Here is a 22,377-nt window from a genome sequence, read left to right on the forward strand (position 1 = left end):
AAAACTCTAGAAAAGAATGCTATGTTTTGTTTGATGAAAGTGAAGTGAGCGAAACTCCATGTTCATTAGTTAAAAACAGGTTTGTTCAGTTTTATAGTCACAGAAAAATAGAAATGCTTTATATGACCACATTTCAGTGTGAGCTTTATTTTAGTTCCTGGAATATTTGCTGTTTTCACTGCTGGTATAAATTTTCAGTCAAACACATTATTTTATCAGCACTTGTGATCACTTTCCCATTAGGACTGTATAGCAGTGTGGGAATGCTTAGATGTTTAGTGTTGGGTAACTGGAGTGAAATCTTTTCAGCCTGATTATCTTTGCATACAGGAATGTTGGATCTCTGTAATACACCCACTCCCAAAGTGCTACAACACCGGGATTCATTTGATACTGCCAACCCTTCACCACCTTCTAAACTCAACCAAGTGCAGCATTTTCTCACGGTGCTGTGAATGTAGTCCAGCTCCAGAGAAGTCCACAATGCAAGAAAAACTACAGATTACACAGATGAACTTAGGTTCTCCTGACAACAGGAGTTTTCTGTTCAGGCCTGTCAGTTTTGGAAGCATCCAATGTTCCTCCCAGACAACAGAGTGGAACCGTTTGAGACCCAACGCAGGCACTCAGTCAGCAGCAACACCCTCGACTTAGCTAGAGACAAACATCTGGTGGCCAGACTCTGCTGCCATGCAACTCCCTCCACTATTTTCTCTTTCATTTAATGCCTTCACTTTTGTCTCTAGCTCTTCCCAAGCCACACCTAATGTTCTTCTTTTGCCATAGCTCTTTCTCAAGTCCTGCTGTGCATCCCACAAAGCCCAAATATTATACATTACGGAAATAATGGTATAGTATGTCTGAAATTATCTTCAGTGTAATTGTCTGTGGGCCTATTTCTCTCCATGCAGTAGCAAACTTTGTTCCGTTACATCGTATAAAGTACTGAATCTTGTGGTGACACTGTTCAGGACTGAAACAACATTTTAAAATTCAAAGCCTCTGATCATATCTGCTCTGCTGTGTCTTCTACAGAAATGCCAATTTAGAGTCTGGAAACATTTGATAGTAAATTAGATTTTTTAATTTGTGAAAGTAAATTCAGCTTCAATTGAAAAGGTTGTGCAATCTTTGATAATAAAATGATAATGCCAAACTATTATCGTCTATATCCATATTTTTCCCCCTTTTTTAACTCTTATTTGAATTCTGTTTCTTTCTTTTTCTGTCAGACTGGGAGGAGGAGCAGGTCAGCAGTCCTAACATCCTGAGGCTGATCTACCAGGGACGTTTTCTACACGGCAACGTAACACTAGGAGGTGAGAAAACACAGGAGCTGCACCGCCCAAAGAAAACGCCTATGTGCTCATAGGCATTTGCACAAAAATCACAGCCGTGTGCTGCTGGAAAGTTCTTAGCTGTTCTCATCTTTTTCTTGAGCCGCAGAACAGAGGTACCTCAGTGCTCCGGACAAGCCTGCTTTGATGGAGAGAGGAAATACAGAAAAAGAGGGGAAAGAAGCTGGTCAGGAAAAAAGGGGGGGAGACTAGCTTTAGAGTCGACTTAAGAAGGGATCAAGAGACGGAGCGGGTGGGAAGGAGGGATGGGGGGTGAGTTGAAAATGAATGCTGCCAGTGAAGAGTGAAGAGGCTGCCTTCTTTTGTGGCGCAGTGGTGCTGAAATACAAACACGGATACGGTTAAAGCATCATCAGACCAACAAGAAGTGTTTCAGCTTACACATGAGTCACTACTTAAGAGTAAAGTTAAGATATAAAATTAATTTTTATTTAGGTTTTTGTCATCAAAAACCTAATGCTTTGTATAAATGCCATTTGTGGACATTATAGTAAGAAATGTTTTTGTCAAAGTTATAACATTCTTGTGTGGCATGAACCTTTTCACCACCACATTCCTGGACTGATGAAGTACCAGCTATCTAATGGATTAAGAGGGCGGAAACTTGGCTATCATTGAATTAAAATTCACAACCGGATAAATCAAAATTGGCCAGGAAATACTTGATGACATGTGTTTCAAAGACTTTATGGGAAGATAAAATAAGTTACTCGTGATGCAGCAGATGGAAGAACCAGTGCTGAATCAGTAAAGGATTCAGGGCACAGCTTCAAATAAGGCACATGAAGAGAGGAGGAGGGGTATTGTCTGAGCTGCTGTCATTAAGGATGAGCTGGCAGGATCTTTTTGGGTTGTGCATCGACTGAAGGTCACCTCCTAAACCTGCTGCCAGAGTGTTCTTTCCTCAGACACTGGAACTGAAAGAAGTCCACAGTATTCGGGAACGCCACATTCTCAATGCAGGACAAAAAAGCCACTAATATCTGCTAACTTTGGGCTTTCAAGTTCAAATGGGAACGTGTTTAATCAGCTTTCATTCCCATGTTAACAGTTTCCTGCAGTATCATTCCCTAGTACCTCTGAACACTAAAAATATATTGCTTTAATATATTGCTCACACATGTTTCCACCCCTGAGAGGTAAAAAAACACAACATTGCATTTTTGAGAAACATATGTTTGTAAATTTTTTTAACATTTCAGATGAAGAATTTGTCCAATATTAAGATTATTCACCTAGAATAAAAATATTATATATAATAATATAATAATAATCAGTGTAGCACTGTTAACATTTGATTTAGAAACCTCAGATTTATCCCCTAACTCATACTTATGAAACTGAATTATGTCAGTGTTTTCCTCCAGTTCAAGTTTTCCTATTTGAATCCATTGTTTAATAATTGAATTTAACAGTTCAAGAGCAAAAAATGAGCAAATTACTATCAGTCAGTAACTGACAGTGTTTAAGTACTTGGGTTACATGTGTGTTTACATTGTGGTATTCATTTCAAGTCCTTTTTAGACTATAAAAGGTTATTATTCTACAACATAATGACGTCTCAGTCATGTATTTTGTTACCTACAGTCAAATCTTACTTTTCTTCAGTGTGAAGCTCAATCCTGTCTAGTCAATGATGATTTTTGCTCACTTTTGAAAAGCTGCCGAAGAGTCAAATGATACTGATGGTGAATGACATTGTGCAGACAGATTTAATGTAGCCCACTGAAAATGACCTTTACATCTTCTCTCTTTCTCTCTGTTCCTCTCCTTTCTCCAATGCTAGCTCTCAAGCTACCCCTGGGGAAGACCACAGTGATGCATTTAGTTGCCAGAGAGACTTTGCCTGAGCCAAATTCCCAAGGTAACCAGCTCCGCGACTCCCCTCGTTCCTTTCAGAGGACTTTTCACACACTGAAAAACTTTAAATGTTCTGCTCCCGGCCATTATTTATTTCTACACATGGCTTCTGTGTCAGGAACAGCCACTAGTGCAAATAATTGGCTCTTTTAAGAGTATCCCAAAGATACAGCACGTTGTGAAGAATATACAGCTGGTATAAATCATAATACATGGCAGTCTTCTTTTTTTTTATGTCTTTTAATCTCACTTTACAAATCAAATTTTTGAGTTTTATACATCCAGAGAATGAATAAAAAATAAGTGCGAAAGTATGGAAAAGAGAAATCTACTTTAGCTGAATCAAATGTACTTTGATTCAGCTACTTTCTAACACGCAGATATGTGCATCCAATCCTAATGCACACACACACTGTATCAATACACAATCATGCACTAGACACGTGTTCTTTGGGTTACTCTGAGATTGAATGATTTCTATTCTTTTTCTTTCCCCTTTTGGCAACCACCCCTCCTTCTTTTTATCAAAGGAGGGCCATGTTTTAATGAGACCTTAATTGGTTCCTTCACAATGTAGTTCCTCTCATTGACCTTCCCTTCAAGCAGCAAGTTTAATCTGATTCTGTGGGAAACACTGAACCATTTCTGGTTACTGTTGACCAGTCCTGTACTTTTCTCTCTGAGATAGGTTAGGCAGGTTTCATGACTCCTTCAGATCCTTTATGTTTTTATTGAAAATTGGGATTGCCCTTACCAAAAAGTTAACACGATTTCTCTTTAGACATTATTTGGTGGTACTTGAAGTCAGTCTGAAGGACATTTTCTTTTATAATTTACTGATGTAATCCCTAATTTATTGCTGGATCAGTGATAGTAACCTTGATGGTCTCACTTGTGAAGACTGTTTCCAGCTTCCTCCTTATGTCGTAGCTTGATGTCTTCCTCTTTATTAAACATACCTGTAATCTCACTTTTAAATTGATTGCTCATCCTGGAGCAGTCCAGTCCTCGGCTTGCAGGTTTTAGATGCTTCCCTGCTCCAACTCACCTGATTCACATGAAATGGATTTATTGACTTGTCAAAATGACCTCAAGTTCAAGACCTCAAGGAGTCTTCAAGCTGTGAATTGGAGTCAGGTGTGTTGAAGCAGGGAGACATCTAAAAACTGCAGGACAGGGACCCTCCAGCACCATAGCTTTATATATATATATATATATATATATATATATATATATATATATATATATATATATATATATATATATATATATGTATATATATATATGTATATGTATATATATATATATATATATGTATATGTGTGTGTGTGTATAAAATATTCAATATCATTCAACGGTTTAGACACACCCTGTCTTTCTGAATACATTTGTAGGGTGTGTGTAGGGTGTGTGTAGAAACCTTTGTTCCTGTAAGTTATTTACGGTGAAATACTGGAAATTCTCAAGAGACTAGAAACTGGACATACAAAGTAGTGATACAGCATTTATGTTACAAATTAATTTTCCACCATTGTGCTCTTGCAAGTACGTGATTGCAGCACTTTGCAGGATAACCGAACGCAGTGATTCAGCAAAAGTTAAAAAGGCTTCATGTGACCAAATTTAATCATGTTTACAAGTTCAGTGTTATGAAATGACATTATCTCTGATGACGGTAAGCTAGATGAGGTTCTGACTGTGTAGGATCATTATTTGTCTTTATAATAACACTCGTTTGTGTGTGTTTGTTCAGGTCAAAGGAATAGAGAGAAGACTGGGGAGAGTAACTGCTGTGTCATTCTGTAAATACACACCTACGCTGCCAGCCCTCCACCCTTCTCATCTGTTCATGCCACCAATGTCCTGGATCTAGTGAGCTTGTCCCCTGTCCTGGAGCCTGCCCACAATGCGGATATGCACAAAGACAAATGCACACCTTTCCTTTTTATCCCCTCATGCACACATTCTCACAAACATAGGAATCCAGTGGGATCAGGCTGATCCAAGACACAGAGCTGGGGAGCCAGAATTGATTAAGAATAGAGTTGATTCCTTTGTTGTACTTGATTTGTTGTCATAACTGAAAAGTAGAGGAAGGAACTGGATTTGCATGTTTTTTTTTTTTGTTTGTTTTTTTTTTTTTTTTAGGCCTTCTGCTATTCACTTGTGCACAAGCACGCATGAGCAGCACACATACACACCTTATCTAGCGAGCCTCAGCTAGTCTGTTATGTCATTTTCTAACTGGCTTCTTTTTCTGGCTGGTTGTCATTGTAGTGCAGTGCCCAAGTTTGTGTGTGTGGCCTTGTTATCTCATTCAGAATGCTGAGAATTTGAACCACTAACAGCTCACCAACACACACACTGTGACACCCAGTCTCCACATCCAACCATATGTGTTTGTGTGAAATCCCTCAGTGCAGCAGACGAAGCGTTGATGTGCCTGATCAGAGAACTCAAACCAGATCACACTCACTCACAAGCAGTAAACACACACACACACACACACACACACACATACATCTGTGTTCTTTTTACTGCCCTCCTTTACATGTGCCCTCAAAGGTCGCAAGAGAGAAATTACTATTTTGTTTGCAGAGCACTGTACAGACTGAACACATCCTGCTCTTTCAGTCCATCTTCTTTTAGCCAAACAAAGCCTAGCAAGCAAACAAATAGACAAACAAGCAGGGTTGATGGTCTTGTTTTGGATATTTGTTTGTCCATGACTTCTGTGACTGTGTTTTGACAGTCCATGCATATTACTGACCGACTAGTGTTGTGATTTACAAATGGTATGTCACTTTTCCTCCTTCTATGATGCACCATCCTAGCCTCATCATCACCCTTTTCCTATCAGTTTTGTGTAGGATTTCTTCAACAGTCTTTTCATAAGCAGATAAATCAACTCTGAATGAAAAGGCTCCCCCCCCCCCCTTTTTTTGTCTTAATTTACCTTTTTCTTTCTCTCCTTCATTCATGTTCTGCATTAAGTCCATTTTGCACAACTGAAGCATGTCCTCCTTCATCAGATTAATACAAATGTATAAAAAGTTTTATTGTTTTATTTTATATGTTTCCAATGGAAGTTATGCTCCAAACTTAGATAACATGTAGAATATATTTAATATGAATCTTATATAGAACATGATGACTTTAGATCTTGGTGATATACATTCTATTGGTGTTTAGTCTGATTGTGTATACGGTTAGCTTCTAGCCAGTTCACAGTCACTCGCTGACAATGTCTTGTGCTTAACAGCAGCAAATCCTCCCTAATCATTGATGGACTGATGGATTTTATTCTTCTTTTTTGTGCTTTTTAGTTATCTTTCCATTTGTTCATAATTTAATGTAATCCTTTGTGGTTTTTTGCTTTAAAGAATTGCTTTTTAACAGCACTAGGTCTTAAAAAATATTGTTTATATTGATCAGGGTTTAAATCTGTACAGAGATAAACGTTTTCAAACCAATTGTAAATAGCACTAATGCTCCTTCTTCTCCCTCCAGTCTCCAAAATGAAATACAGCTGTAAACTAAATAAAGGTTATTGAAGTGCACTTCTTTCTGTCATGACTTATTGTCCATAAATTGTGTTAAAGACTGTTGCTACTGAACCATCAACAAGAATCCAAACAGAATGCTAAAACCAGACGTAAGGCATTTTAAGCTGACTTAAAAGTAAAGCTCAACAAGCTTGGCAGATATTTCTGATGACATTGTTTTTGAAAATTATCAAAAGTTTTTGGATTTAAGGATTAAAGCTATTATGCACCCACAAAACAACCCCCAAAAATCTGATTATACTCATGTACTTTTATGTAAAAGATCATCTTTTAAAATTGTATTATTTAATATTTTACTTGAGTAAATGATATTAAGACTCAGATTATAAAGTGTTGGGTATAAAATATTGTGCACTGTATGTACTGCTGCAGAATACTGGAGTAAAACAGATGCAACATTTCGGTCAGACTTTTGGCATTTAATGTGGATAGTTTTGGGGAGTACTTTATTTACTACTTGTATCAGGTTACTGTACAACAATGCAGTAAGCTCCATTAAGCCTCTTCAACTATTAAGCACGTTGGTATAACAATGATACTTTTGGCTTTTGTTGCAGTGGGATAAGGAGTGTTTCACTGGCAGGAAAAAAAATTAAATACGAAAAATGTTTGAATAACAAACATCACACCATTTGTTAAAAAAAAAAAAAAAGGAAAAAAGAAATAGGTGAACACGCAGTCTATAAAAAGATTATGGTCGTGAGCATATTAAAATCCTCAACGGACTCCCTCACAAGGACCAAGTGGAAGATTTTTGAATGGACTGCAAAGTCAGGTGTCTTAAACATCACAGACTGTAAACCATAAAAATAAAAGCAGTTCAAACAAGATGGTTCAAGAATCTGAGTTCATAGAGATTTTACAGGAAAATGGGCTAAAACTCATAAACTGGAACTGAAAATCTCCAAGCATATTTTCAAGACGTGATAGTCATGTGAAGAAGATAGTCCACCCACTTTTATTTCTAAGATTCCACATAACAGAACATAATAAAAATGTATCTGGCTTTTACCAACTAAGTAAAATTTAACTTTGAATAGACAAAGGTACTTGATATAGCACACTGTCATTATTTATCTAACAATTACTCAGCCAAAATCCAGAGGAAAAACTAAATACAACCTCACTGCTTCCATATGAATTAAGAGGGTAAATAGAGGCCAGCTGCTACTAATCAAATGCACTTGATTAATTAATCATCGGCATGTGTGAGCTCCTCTATAAAAAGGGTTTTGTGGCCTTCTGGCAAGGCAGGTTCAGAGGTGTGGTTACACAATGACAAAGGCAAAATACATGAGCAATAATTAGAGAAGAATAGTTACTGCCTATCAATCTGGGAAAAGTTATAAGACCATTTCAAAACTGTTTGGAGTTCATCATTTCACACTGAGAAATTTTAGCTTATAAATAAAAAGGTGTTGAAGACAGTTTCCAATCTTCCTGGGAAAAGTTGCTCCATCAACTTCAGGTCAGACTGTGCAGCAAACAAACAGCTTCATCTCATGATCAAAAAATTAGTCAGCATGATCAGTCAGAAATAGACTAAACAAGTTTGACTAGTTTAGAAGGTGTGCTAGGAGAAAAACCAAACCGCATATCAGCACAAATGACTCAAACCAACACAGTGGCAGAAGGGTGGTGATTTGTTTTGGCAACCACATGACCTGGAAATGGACCTTGCAGTAATTAAGTTGTGTACGTCTTACATTCCTCTGTATACTAAAGTATTTTGGAGTCAAACACAAGGTCACCTGATCATAAAGCTAAAAGAATAAATAATCAAACTGTTATAATGGCTTAGTTATTGCCTACAACTCTTCTGAAAATGACTTAATTTTAAAATCTGATAAGGACCAGATGATTTTTGTCTGGATAGACCATCAGAGTATGTCTTCTTACCATGGCTTTTTTTAACCTACTTACCATGAAAGGATCCAAAATGGGTCATTTTTGAACCTCAACCAAAGAGGCTATGAAGTTGATTTTATTATTGGGTTTGTTACCAACATACTTTAAAAGCATAATTTCTATAAAAATGCTACCAGAGGTACTGTGCAGCCCATCTTACTAGTAATTCATGTTTTAATTGTCGGGCATTTCTTCTCCTGCCGTGGCAGAAATGAAAACTTACAAAGAAGCCAAAAATCATAAAATGTATTTCAGAGATGGAATGGGGGCAAAGGGATTTCCTGAGAAACTGTAAAAAAAAATGATAATAATACATTTTTTTTTATTATACTTATATCCCTGTGCTTGTGTTGGAGTACTTTTGTTGTGAGAAGGCAGCAGATTTTGACTTGTTCATATGTCGTAGCACTTCTGACACTTAGATCTAAACTTGTCATTTAGATCTAATTTTACTGACATCCAGCTTATGAAAGACAATGAGCAGAAGCTTGTCAGAGCTCCTTAAAAAAAAAAGGACTCATTCCACTCATTTAACCTTCAAACAGAATAAATCCTAATACACGAGAGACTAAAATTAAATTGCATCATTGTTCTATGACAAACACGTGATGCTGTTCAGTCACTTGTCCAGTTTGCACAACACTGACTGGGCCAAAGTGCAGCTGGAAGAACTGTGTGGAACATAGAGTACAGATCATCCTGCTTTCCTGTGATTGTTTTTGCAAATGGGTTATGCCTCATGGACTCGGTTAATGGCACACTGAGCAAAGAGCGTTACATTACTGTGGGGGGTGTTTTAAGTTTAAAATATAAGAAGTAAGGGACTTAGACATGGCAGCACTTTGAGAAAGGAGCTCTGAAAAGCTTCATTTGCACTCGATGACTGTACCTCTGTTGCTGTCACTGAAGTCCAGTGTGATTTTTCTTTCCTCCTCCCTGTTTTCATCCCTCCCATCTCTCCACCCTGCATCCACTGCACAGTAACAAGGGCCAGACATGAATACAACTATTCTCTTTTCATGAAAAGAGGTTTGGTGGAGCCAGAGAGGGCTATGAATGCAGAAGCACCAGTCAAAAGTACCTTTCTGTTTATATTAAACTGGTCTCTGGTATCATTGCTGGATTCTATGGTAGTTGTGGTATAGGTATGCAGGAGTGACAATTTTGCATTATCTTTTGAATATATATATATATATATAACATATACACAGCAAGAGGCCATAAACATGAAAAAAACAAAACAAAACAAAAATTAGATGTGAATCTAATGTCAGCCACTCACTGATGACACCCGTTTGACTGTCATGGAGATATCTGCTATGACGGTGACATGTTTAAAAAATATGGGCAAAATGTATTTAAGGGTTAGATTCAAATATCACATAAGACGTGATTTCTGCTGCTCAGTCAGTGACGTCATTGCAAACCATAAAGATTGAGGATGGTGCCATCTTCTGGCAAAATACTGCTACACTCATTTATACAAGCTGGGAAAGTTTTAATTTCTAACACAATCAGAACTGTTATACTACAACATTTCTCACTCATTCTATTCCCTGAGATCACACAACCACCAGATGCAGGCTTGCTTTAGTCGGCCTGAAGTTTATGTGCTGCTGCCTGCTTGAACAAAGTGCAGCCTCTACTTTATGGCTTACTTCTTTTATTCCAGCATTTTGCTTTTTTACAGTATTGTTTGACAAATTTTTGTAACTTGAAATTCAAGATTTAAATCAGGCAACAGGCAACACATGCAGCCTGAATATGGAATCCTTTGTCTCTTATTTGGAAATAAATTGGATAATCTGAAAAACTAAACACCAACACTTAAGGAAGAAGCAATAATTTACCTCTGACAAGTGATTTTTTTTTTTGTCAATTATGTAATGACCTACAAGGCTCTGTTTAATGATGTGTTTCTTATTTATTAAAGTTTAAAAATTTTGACAGTATAATAACACTTGGTCCATATAATTCTCTAGATTTTATCTCTGTGCTAGAGGGCATGGAAAGAGTCATGACACATTTCTAATGGTCTCATTAGTTCAGTTCATGTGTTTATATAACTTTACAGCAAACAATATTGTCAGACATTAATGTTTAATGTTCGTTAAGACAAGCATGTCATAGTATAATTCTACTATATAAAATTACAAAATTAACAATATGACATATAATGGCTACAGTCAAAGGTTTATTATTTCCCCTCAATAGTATTTTTTTCATTATTGTTGTTTTGATACAACTCATTCATGTTAATGCCAATTTTAAATCAGTTTTATAGGCATGAAGGTGATGAAATTGAATACAGTGCAAATAAAGTAAATTTCTATTTTCTGGTTGAGAATAAGGTCAGCAGAAAGATAAGCATCAGTTGTATTTCTTGTTTCCAATATGAGCGCTAAGTTACAAAAAACCCATTCAATGGATGATTTATCCAAACAATTTAATAAGTAATGGAGGAAACTGTGGGGCTCAGAAAAAGGACACTTTAAGGCTGAGAATGAAAGTGATCAAACCACCATTCTTCTGATATTTCTTTTTTTTATTTTTTTTTTACTCTAATTGGAATTAATTGGGGAAAAATGATTTCTGTGAACATTAAACTGAACTTTTACTGTGTTTGAACAAATTTGATTATTTTCCCTGGCCATATTAGCATATTTCGTTTAGACATATTCCTTCATATTTTAAAAGCAAGATATAGTACATGTAGAATAAGCACCCAAAAGATGGTCCTGCATTTCAGATAAATCTATTTAACTTTTCTTTTCTGTAAATTATGTTTAAAAAAATTGTTACGCAAATACTTACTAACCCCAATATATGATCACTGAACACTTTTCAGTGTGTTTTCTGTAACAGCAACAATGTGGCCAGGCATTGTGGGTGTAATGCCCTTTTGTCTTTGGTACCAGCGTCTGAACATTTCCTTGATCTCTTTATTTCTCAGACAGTAGACAAATGGATTGATGAGAGGGGGGAAGAAACTGTAGAAAAGGATTGTGGCCATTTGCTTGTCAGCGGTCATCGTTAGGTTAGGAAAGTATGGCGCAGAGTAGACAAAAAAGCGTGGTAGGTAGTAGATAGAAATGATGACACCCTGAGTAGCACAGGTGGAAAAGGTCTTCTTTTTGCCCTGAGGAGAGTAGTGGATTCAGGATAAAACATTTTTAATAAATCATCAAAACACAAAATTACGTGGACATGAATTTCACAATCTGTTATGAGGCTCTCAGGTTTAATTTGGCACACATAGAAAAAAAATGTGAAATTACAATAATAACATATAACATGAAAAGAAGCAAACCTTACCTGTATGCTGGCCATTTGCAAGACAGAGATGATGATGCAAAAGTAAGTGAAGATGATTATCCCTAAAGGAACATATAGGATAAACATTGCTGTACCATAGGCGGCATTGCTTAGACGGCTAATGTCTGCACAAGCCAGTGATTTAACAGAAGTGGTATCACAAAAGATATTTATGATTTGGTTGGGGCCACAGAATGGCACAAAAATAAAGCTGATGGTGCTGATTCCAGGAAAGATGTGTGCCACAGCCCAGCAGGAGATAGTCAGGCCTGTCATGGTTTGGATTGTCATCAACATGGGGTATCTGGGAAGAGAACAGGAGAAACAATAGGCGTTTTCGGTGCATGAAAGTGGCTAGACATAAAATTTAAAACATTTTCTTTTGACCACCTGAGAGGAAAACAGATGGCCAGATATCGATCCACAGCCATGGTCAATAAAATCAGGGAGTTCAAGCTGCCAAAATAATGGATCATGTGTCTCTGAAAGAAGCATGTGTGAAGGCCAATGCTCCCATCATTCCACCAATAACGAGCAATAATTTTAGGTAAAGCCACAGTGGTAAAGCCTGGAGACACAACAGAGAAAGATGAAGGAAAAAGATGAGACACTGCACTGCTGATAACATATTGTTCATATTTCTTCTAAAAGTAAAAAGTACTTTTAAAGTTGAACAACAACAATAAATGAATAAAATTACAGGACATCTTTGCATAATTAATACATAAAAAATACTTTTTTCTGTTTTTTTTTTTTTTTTTTACCTATGTCTGAGAGAGCCAGGCTGACCATGATGATGTACATGGGTTTGTGGAGACTGTTCTCCAAAGCAAACACAACCACCAGCACCAGGTTGCCGACCAATGTGGTCACATAGAGTACAAAAAAGAACCAGGCCACTATATGAAAATACTCTGGCTGAAGACTTGGAAAGCCAACAATAAACAACTCTGACACTCGTGTGTAGTTTTTGTCCACTTGAGCCATACTGAATGCAGAGTGAAGTAAAAGGAATCACCAGCAAAGCAGCAGCATATTAAAGCCACATACAGGAACTGTGAGATGTTCGAGTCCTTACCTTCCCCAAATGTTTTGACAGTGTGATAATTATAGGCTCTCACTTGTATGAAGAATCTGTGACGAGAGGGAGTTCCGAATTTGTTGATGTAACTTTATCTTAGAAACAGAGAAGTAATTTGTTTGTTCAGATGATGTAAGAAACCTTTCAGCAACAAGTTAATTTTAGAAACTATTATTGTTGGTTTTAATAATCTGGCCCCAAAGATATGAATGAAATTCATTAAACCTTTGACTCTTTTAAATTTGTGCAGATTTTTAAAGCGATAAAGGCTTCCATGCTCAAAATGATTTAAAATACTGGTGAAGTTGTTTTTCTACTTTTGTGACAGCTTAGAAGGAAATAAAATCCAGATATGTTGAGTGGTAAAGAAATAAAAAAAAAAGTGGGCCATGACCAAAAAGATTTTGAGACTATCTTTTGGTGCATCAGTGTGTGGTTTGTACTAAGGTGACCAAACGTCTTCTTTTACTCAGACGTGTCTGGATTGAATTTCAAAGTTGTCCGGGATTTTTGTTCTATCTCAGCCTGAAAAATGTTTACATTAGATTATTTTTGTCTTTGAAAAGGGGGGCTAGAGAAAAAGTTTGGAAACCACTACCTTACACCAACCAACCTACCAGAATGACTACAAATGACTGCTTAAATAGGAAAGTTAATTGAATCATATTATTTACATAGGTTTCCAAAGACAGTTATATACAAAGAAATAATTTAAATATCTACCTTAAAAGTCTTCCAGAGACTATACATATCTTATTTTCAAAAGCCCAAACTACTCAAAATCATACTAAATAACCCAACCAATGATTAACCAAAACTATAGAAAATTATTCCCCACAAACTCCCCCTTAACTTATTTTGAAACTTGAGTCCCCCCCTTCCAGAACCAATAAATAGCAAATGAACACCTGAGAACATCTTTTGTCTACGCACGACTCCTGGGAGACATCTGTAGCTCGTCACCCTCTCCACCTCCTCGCCATTGATGTTCACTGGTGTGTGTACCTCATTGCCGACCCTGAGAGGGCACTCCACCCTTTTCCCTTTGAGGACCATGGTCTTGGATTTGGAGGTGCTGATTCCCATCCCAGCCGCTTCACACCCGGCTGTGAATCGCTCCAGTGAGAGCTGAAGATCACGGCCTGATGAAGCCAACAGAACCATATCATCCGCAAAGAGCAGAGACTCTTTACTTTGCCGCATTTACTGCCGGCAATGCGCACCAAGTGCTGACACCGGTCGTACAGGGACCGGACAGCTCATACAAGGGGGTCCGGTACTCCATACTCCCGGAATATCCCCTACAGGAGTCCCCGGGGGATACAGTCGAACACCTTCTCAAAGTCCACAAAGCACATGTAGACTGGTTCAGTGAACGCCCATGCCCCCTTCAAGACCCTTAAGAGAGTGTAGAGCTGGTCCACTGTTCCACGACTGGGACGAAAACCACACCGCTTCTCCTCAATCTGAGGTTCAACTATCCGACGGACCCTTCTCTCCAGCACCCCTGAAGAGACCTTACCAGGAAAGCTGAGAAGTGTGAACCCCACTGTAGTTGGAGCACACCCTCCAGTCCCCCTTTTTGAGATGGGATATATATATGTAGGGGTGTCAAATTATTGCGTTAATTGCGATTAAATAATTACAGTCGTATTTAGCGCATTATGTTTTTTATTCGCGTTAATCTATTTTTTGATCTCTAATTTTACTGTTACAGTATGTGAGTTTTTTTTTGTTTTTTTTTTAATAATAAGGGGGATAAAAAACAAAGGTCAGTCACACCCTAAAGTGGACATTGATTGGCTGTTATTGTGTTTAGTCTTGTCAAGCAAAATGTTGATAGGCTCTCATCGTAGTTGGGAGGGCAAGGTCAGAAGCAAAGGTCAGGAGTCGTTAGTGGGAGACGTGAAAATGGAGGAGCATGTAAGAGTTGTTGGTCCTATGAATGGGAAATTTACTTTTCAAAAACGTTCTGACTGCACCATTGAATAAGGTAGAGTGATATGCCTTCTTTGTAAGAAGGAGTTTGCTTACCACCGACGCAGCTCAAGTTTAGCCTACAACATCAATGCAAAGAACCCTGTCACGAGTGCAGCCACAGCTAACGTTAGCAGCAAAGATCTTAGCAAGTTAGTGAGCCATAGCAAAGCTTTTCGCCAAAATAAACTCGAGGAGAACACCCCGCGTATGAGCAAGTCTGCGACCGACAAGCTGATGAATGTGATTGCCAAGTGGATAGCGATGAACTGCAGGCCGATAAACATAGTGGAAGACGAGGGATTAACAGAGGTGTTGCAAACTGCGTCCAATGACCCATCATACAAGCCACCTTGCAGGTCTACAGTGAACTCATTTGCGCTTACCTTCATGAAAACAGAAACCAGGCACTTTGGTGATAAATCCACTGAACAGTTTGTCAAGGTGGCAAATGACTGTGGAATTGAAAACAAGATATCCACCATCGATACAGACAGTGCAGCAAACATGCTGGCTGCTGTGAGAGACCTTCAATATAAACACATCGCCTGCAATGCTCACATTCTCCAGAGTTAACTACAGCACTTCATATGGACCTGATGTTTTGTTTTATTTTAATTTTCTAGTTATTTGGAGATTGACAAAACAGTAATATGGTTGAAACTAAAGGTTGCAGGCAGCACTTGGGACTAGTGTTAAGTACAGCAAAATGTAAATTGCTAGGACTACATCTATTCAAGTCTAATAAAAACAATAAATGACTTTATAAAGCCACTTTTTTTGTTATATCAATCGTTCGATCTGCCAAAATAATGAATTTAATGAAAATATCTCAAGGTGAGGGCTTTACTCAGCAATTTTTAGGTGAGATTAAAAAATAGATTAATTCGATTAATTAATTACAGATCATAATGAATTAATCTCAAATTTTATATATATATATATATATATATATATATATCAGTGTGCGTAGTGCGGTCACAAATATAGCAACTGGCTAAAAAAAAAAAAAGCTCTGCTACAGCTGGTTGTTGTGTGGAGACTCGTGACACACCACAAACAAACAATGCTGCTGTTCATAGTGCTGAAGGAATAAGAACGGATCACCTGCATCATTAAGAAGATTTAATTAGTTAAATGAATGAATAAACACACAAAGCCCACAATTAATGCTATTCTTTCCAAGAAACACCAGGAACCTTATTAAAAATTAAATGTAACCTTAGAGTGGACTATTTTTAGGGCTCCCCCTTAAAATATCAACTGTGCTCCTCTGCCTTTCAGGGGAGCCGAGCTCCCCTTAGCTCTGCCTTAATTTGAACCCTGATGATGAAGTATCTTATAAAGTTCGTATAAAGTACTACAAACTACCAAGACATCACTGTACTCTGGACTTGAACTGTAATAGGTTCTGTCTTTTATTACATTTCCACTGATATGACTGGCTCTGCTCTTTCATTTAAACAGACCACTGCCACACTTTCTTTTGAAAAGCCATAAGTACACCACGGTACTCCTGGGCAAGGAATGGAGCATCATGCCTATGTTGATGCATCATCAGGGCATCAACAAGTAGCTGCCCCTCCAGCAGCTGTGTGGTCACCTGTCTGTGCTCCTACAGACGACTTGAATAAGGCTCTGAAGAAATAAAACACAGAAAAGGCTTTTTGGATTGCATTGTACAATCAGTGTATTGTATTGTACAGTAAATATAATGGTAAATGTACAGCAAGGAGGAGTCACAATCTTACCTTCTTAGCAAAGGAGTAGGAGTCACAATCAGAGATGCCCTCCTTCATTGCCTTGGCCTCTCCGCCCATGTTTTCTGCCCTAGTCTCTCTCATTCACTCTGAATTCTTTTTCAGGAGTCTGCAATTCAGAGAAAAAAACATGCAACTTACCGGTGCTAACTTAACTTTATTTAAATCTAGTTCAACGTTATTTAATATTAGCATGCAAGGCAGGTAGTTGACCTAAACAAATTAGTTGTTACAACAGTAATGTTCCTTTTTCTTACATTTTCTAAATGAAATATAATAATTGTGATCATACTTAAAATAGATATATACAGCACACAAAGCTGAAGTATTAACCTGTAGTGCAGTCATCACTTCACCTGAGGCTACTGGGTCCACTCACACGTGAAAACATGTTTTAAATTTTCTGAAAGAATTTTTTCCTCTTCTGGTGTTTTATGCAAACAGCATTGTAGTGGCACATTACTGCCACAAACCAAAAATAATGTATCAGGACAGTTAGGTTTGGCCACTGATGGCCACCTTCCTTTAACTGTGTGATGGAGGATGTTTGAAGTCATTGTTATGACCATTTTTAACCGCTAGATGTCACTGATTCTTACACACTGTAACTTTAAGTTGGTTGTTTCTGTTTTCTATAGAGCCAGTTCGCTCTGGGATTTTATAATTGTCATGCAGTCTTAAAATAAAAATTGCATTCAAAGACAGATATAAAGTCTTTCTTTTTTTCTTCTTTTTTTTTTTTAATCTATGTTCAGTCTGGTAAACAAAGGCTTTTAAATATTTGCCAGGTCTCCAAAAGAACATGACTGCAAAGTAACTTTTTAGTTAAGCAAATAATTTCTTATTAACTTTCCTTAGGCAAAGTGCAGCTGAATGAGGGGAAACATTTAAATGAAAAAGTTTAAAGGCAAAAAGCTAAATTGTTGTACAGTGTAAACAAATATGGTTAGTTAGTTACTTTGTTACTTGCTGGAATCGAGAATATACTACGTTGGCTGGGAAGTGCAAAACAATATTACATTGAGTGAAACACTTTTACATTGTTGTGATGCACTTTTACGTCACAGAAACCATGTTTACATATACAAAACAAAAATACATTGCAAGAACACTTTTACCAAGGGCAAAACAACTTCACATAAAAAACAAACAAACAAAAAAAAAAAAAAACAATGACATAACAATGAAACACTTTTACAATCCTTGATGTAAACTTGTATTTGCCACAGCAAAACGCTTTACAAAGTTCTGAATACATTGCTAAACCAATTCTACCAGCGACAAAGCAAATTTACATTGACGCAAAACACTTTTACAAGTTCCGGAAACAAAATTACGACATTTCTAACAGGAAACCAATCAATTGCTAGGAACGATTAGGATCGAGCAGACATATTGTCAGTTTTGTGGCAGTTCTCTAAAGGGGAAATCTCCTTTTTGTGAGTTTTGTAGACGGTCCTTCCATGTCCTGAATGATGTTGACATGGATCGGGACCGAGCAATCAGGGGACATGTGCTAAACCACATAAGTACCATATTTACCATGACACTGGGTTTGCATGTGGCTGAAGTTAAATGCAGTCATTTTCTAAATGTCCACTTAATCATAGACCTATGAAGTGCTTATCATTTTAAACACTAGTAACATTTCTGCTGATTAAGCTGCTGGCTGGATTGGTTCTGCTACTAAGTAGTTTCTTGTTTACACTGTTTTGTCCCCACCCCCAACCCCACCATATCACTTCCAGGTCATGTCTTTGTAATTTATTTCCAGAACTTGTAAAAGTGTTTTGTATGATGTAAAACTGTCCTGAAAATTTTAAAAGTTGCACATGCAAGTTTGCACTAAAGATTGTAAAAATGTTGTTTGTACAGTAGTTTTGTTTTGTTGTATTGGCATTGGTAAGAGAATCAGCATTGTATTTTGTTTTGTACATGTAAACATGGTTTCTATGATGCTTATGTGCATTGCAACAATGTAAATGTTTCTCTCAATGTAATACTGTTTTTGCACTTCCCAGCCACCGTACATATATCTAGAGAGTTTAAAACTGTTACCACTTTTCACCACTAGACGACAGACATATAAATCTCCAATGTAACACAACTGGTATGCAAAGGGAGGGCGGTGGGGGGTCTGCTCAAAGTTTATAACAAAAACACATTTACAAGCCATTATATGGAGCCGATGGCCAAGTACTCATAGTCGGTGACACCTGCTACTGACAAACTCCTGCGGGTCAGCTATGAAGTCCGTCATCACCAACACTTTTAGTGTGGTACTCAGGCTGCACTGCAGGAAATGGTAATTACACAAAAAGGAGAAAGTATAACCAGCTCCCCAGGCTGGAGGACATTTACGGGGCCTACTGTGCCCAGAAGGCCATGGCCATCATCAAAGATTCCTCACACCCTGGGCACAAATGAATCATGATCTGCTACACTTCAACTTATTATGGAACATTTGGTCTTGCCCTTTTAGGAGTAATCATTTGTCAAAATGCTCAAGCCGTAACCTTGTGAGCATTTTCAGAGTCACCTCAGTGGACCCACACTATCAACAGCTGATCACTCTGTACAGATTAAGTACATTTCTGCAACAACAGATAGGGAGATTAAAATAATTCAGAAAATAAAAAGGCAAAAAGAAAAAAAAATCTTGCTGGGCAGCAGCTGCTTCACAATATTTAGATATAAAATAAAATGAAATGTCCTGTATGTTACTTTAACCCTCAACAAAATTACCCAAAATAATATATATCAAAGAACATATTAGTCATGACTGTAAGGACATCCCCTTACAAATGTTTGCTTTCTTTAAGGTAAACTTTCATGGACAGTTACTTTAACAATAACAATCTACATCATCTGTATGATAAATATTGTGTGTGTGTGTATTTGTGTCTGTCCTTTAAGGAAAGCTAGAGGACTAAAGTTTGTTTACACAAAACCTCTTAGGCTCAATTAACCAGTTAATCATAACAGGTTTGAGTAAGACTGTTGTCCACTGAGAAAAAGTCTTTCCGTCTGGGAGGAAAAGAAGAAGAAAAACATCAGGGTTTGCCCGAGGGCAAGCGAGAAGCTACAGTGGCAAAGTGTGTGTGTGTGTGTGTGTGTGTTTACTGCTTGTGAGTAAGGAGGAGGGGGGGAATCTCCAGGGTGAGCTTGCAGAGGCTTACACAGACCTGCTTGTAATAAGGGAAGTTTACTTTGAAGTACAGGGCGATTATCTTTGCATGTGAAAAAATTTGTACAATTTAGATCAACAGGTAAGAAATGTTTAAACTCACATCAACTCATCTTTATTTATATAGCCCTTTAAAACACCCATAGCTGAAACAAAGTGCTGTACATAAACGGACAAAGCAACACATAAAGTATAAAAATCAACCAGGAAATAAATAATATCATAAAATAAAATAATTGTTCATTGTTTTTAAAACAGTTTTAAAACAATAAGCAATTTAAAAAAAATAAACAAATTATTAACAAAAAAAAAACCAATAAATAAAACAAACCACAGCACACTAAACAGGAACAGTCTCATACTGGGCTGAAAGCCAAAGAATAAAAATGGGTTTTAAGATGAGTTTTAAAAATAGACAATGAAGAAGCTTGTCTAATGTGGAGAGGGAGCTCATTCCACAGTTTTGGACCAGCGACTGAAAAAGCTCGATCCCCCCTGAGCTTCCGTTTGGACCTCGGTACGTCCAGGAGCAGCAGGTCAGCTGACCTGAGGCACCGAGCAGGTGCATAGGGGTGGAGTAGCTCCGAGAGGTAAGGAGGCGCCAGACCATTTAAAGATTTAAAAACAAAACACATTTTTACACAGATTTAAACAAAATACAACCACTACTTATAGTTTTATAAAGACAAAGACTCCTCCAATACCATTTCCTCCAAGACAGATTTCTGCTACTAAACCACACAAACTGTTTACATCCTGAAAGTTGTAAAGACCAAGTCCATGTGGCTGATGAAGAACTGAAGAAGTTTTAAAATCCGTATTATTATGGTTGTTAAAATTGAATTTTTTGAGGTTTGAGTTCTTTCAGATAGTGAATAATTTGTTCTTCTAGTGGCCTTAGCTTAGTAGCTATTTGGGAAACACTTCATGCATGTATTTTCCTTTAAAGCTTAAATCAAATAAAGGTCAACATTAAGGTGACTTTATTTGTACCAACAGGAAGATTTGAAAGGGCACTGACATTGTGCAAGACATGAACCAGGACAAAAACAGACACAAAAGAACAATACAAACAGTGAGAACTTCTTTGAAGTTTGAATATAAATAAATGAATAAAACAAAAAGATAAAAAGATAGTTTTTTTTAGAGAGGCACCCACTAACGGTAGTGAACGCTAATTCAGCTTCCATATTGTATCCTATCTATCCCTACCCTATTTTCAGTGAGTAAAAGTCAGTCTGATGTTGACTCTTGTCTTATCTTACACCCTGTCTCTCTCTTTTCTTCTAATCCTCTGATGATGTCCTATTGTGTTTCTAAATCAGCCATGTTGTGTGTTAAAAGTGACCATTGTGTTGATATCTAGTTGCCGCCGTGTGACCTGGTGTGTAAAGCAAAACTCAGCTGTTCCGTGAAGCAGCTTCCCAAAAGCAAAAGTTGTGAAGTGTGGTTTCTCAGCTTCAGGACTGAAGTAATGTACATGGTAAATGTCGCTGTGCATTCAAATGCAAAGTTTTAAGGTCAGAAGGTTACATACTTTTAAAGAAAAAGGACTATACAAAAACAAGATACAAGGACAAATACAAGGTCAAACTTTATTAAATAAAAATAATTAAATTGATATGGTAAACCAAAAACAAAATAATTGAGTGAAAAAGAACACAAGTCAGATTTTTTAAAAATCATGTGCCAACAGCTTTTGTCTGATGTTTAACACTTTGATGCTGCAGGATAAAAACACTACATCTTCGATTATATCACTGTCCTGATATCATGACTGTAATAATAACTAATGTTGATATTTACAGTACAAAAGCATAGTAAACTGTAGCTGGTCAAAATTAAACCCAAAAAATAAATAGCAATTTAGATTAAAAAAAACAAACAAAAAACAGTAATTTTATCATTACTTTTTTGTTTTAGGATAATCGATTGGAAGAAACACCCAATTGGCACATTGACCTGAAAAATAAACTACTGAATAAGCATCCTCTTTATTATTAATTTCTCAGAAGCAATCTGTCTCTGAGGCACAATCTAAACACCTGTAATGTACCCAGGACACTAATTCCATTTATTTGGCAACAACCTTAATACCGAATCCCTGGGATAATACCTAATGCAGCAGTTTTACTGTAGAGGCCCCGGAGCTTTAATAACCTCTTGAGACACATTCTGATATTGTTTTGGGCACAAAACACTGAGCACCATGGAATTAAAAATAATCATGAAAGTATGTTTTCCAGCTATTTAGACTGTGTTTCCTGAGGAGGTTTGGTTTAATCAGTTTCCCTCTTGGCTTGGGTTAGACTTACACAAAGTTCAATTATAATATAGCTTTATATAATTTTATATATATATATAT

The 22,377-nt window shown here is 37.2% G+C and overlaps 2 protein-coding genes across 2 annotated transcripts in view; one reads left to right on the plus strand and one right to left on the minus strand.

The window, feature by feature from the left end:
- ubl3a (ubiquitin-like 3a) overlaps positions 1–6,778 on the plus strand; it is a 32,198-nt gene extending 25,420 nt beyond the window's left edge. The window contains exons 3-5 of the mRNA XM_042007911.1: positions 1,233–1,319; positions 3,145–3,222; positions 4,972–6,778. Coding sequence (XP_041863845.1) covers positions 1,233–1,319; positions 3,145–3,222; positions 4,972–5,024 — 218 coding nt within the window. The 3' untranslated portion in view covers positions 5,025–6,778. The remainder of the gene's footprint in view (positions 1–1,232; positions 1,320–3,144; positions 3,223–4,971) is intronic.
- Positions 6,779–11,372: 4,594 nt separating this feature from the next.
- or30bu1 (odorant receptor, family 30, subfamily BU, member 1) lies at positions 11,373–12,994 on the minus strand. Its single transcript, XM_042008689.1, has 4 exons — positions 12,772–12,994; positions 12,398–12,575; positions 12,008–12,311; positions 11,373–11,831 (listed from the first exon to the last, which is right to left on the minus strand). Exons 1-4 carry the CDS (start codon positions 12,992–12,994, stop codon positions 11,523–11,525), a joined length of 1,014 nt encoding a protein of 337 aa, XP_041864623.1. The 3' UTR covers positions 11,373–11,522.
- Positions 12,995–22,377: the final 9,383 nt, after the last annotated feature.

The sequence above is a fragment of the Melanotaenia boesemani genome, chromosome 15 (assembly GCF_017639745.1).
Source record: "Melanotaenia boesemani isolate fMelBoe1 chromosome 15, fMelBoe1.pri, whole genome shotgun sequence".
NCBI classification, from domain to species: Eukaryota; Metazoa; Chordata; class Actinopteri; order Atheriniformes; family Melanotaeniidae; genus Melanotaenia; species Melanotaenia boesemani.

What these genes read in the sequence shown, in the direction of transcription:
- or30bu1 (XM_042008689.1), bottom strand. Translation starts at nt 12,994, where the DNA reads ATGGCTCAAGTGGACAAAAACTACACACGAGTGTCAGAGTTGTTTATT. An exon ending in CCTGGCTCTCTCAGACATAG is followed by an intron (nt 12,576 to 12,771) that starts GTAAAAAAAAAA and finishes TTGTGTCTCCAG; the next exon opens with GCTTTACCACTGTGGCTTTA. An exon ending in TGCAAATGGCCAGCATACAG is followed by an intron (nt 11,832 to 12,007) that starts GTAAGGTTTGCT and finishes TACTCTCCTCAG; the next exon opens with GGCAAAAAGAAGACCTTTTC.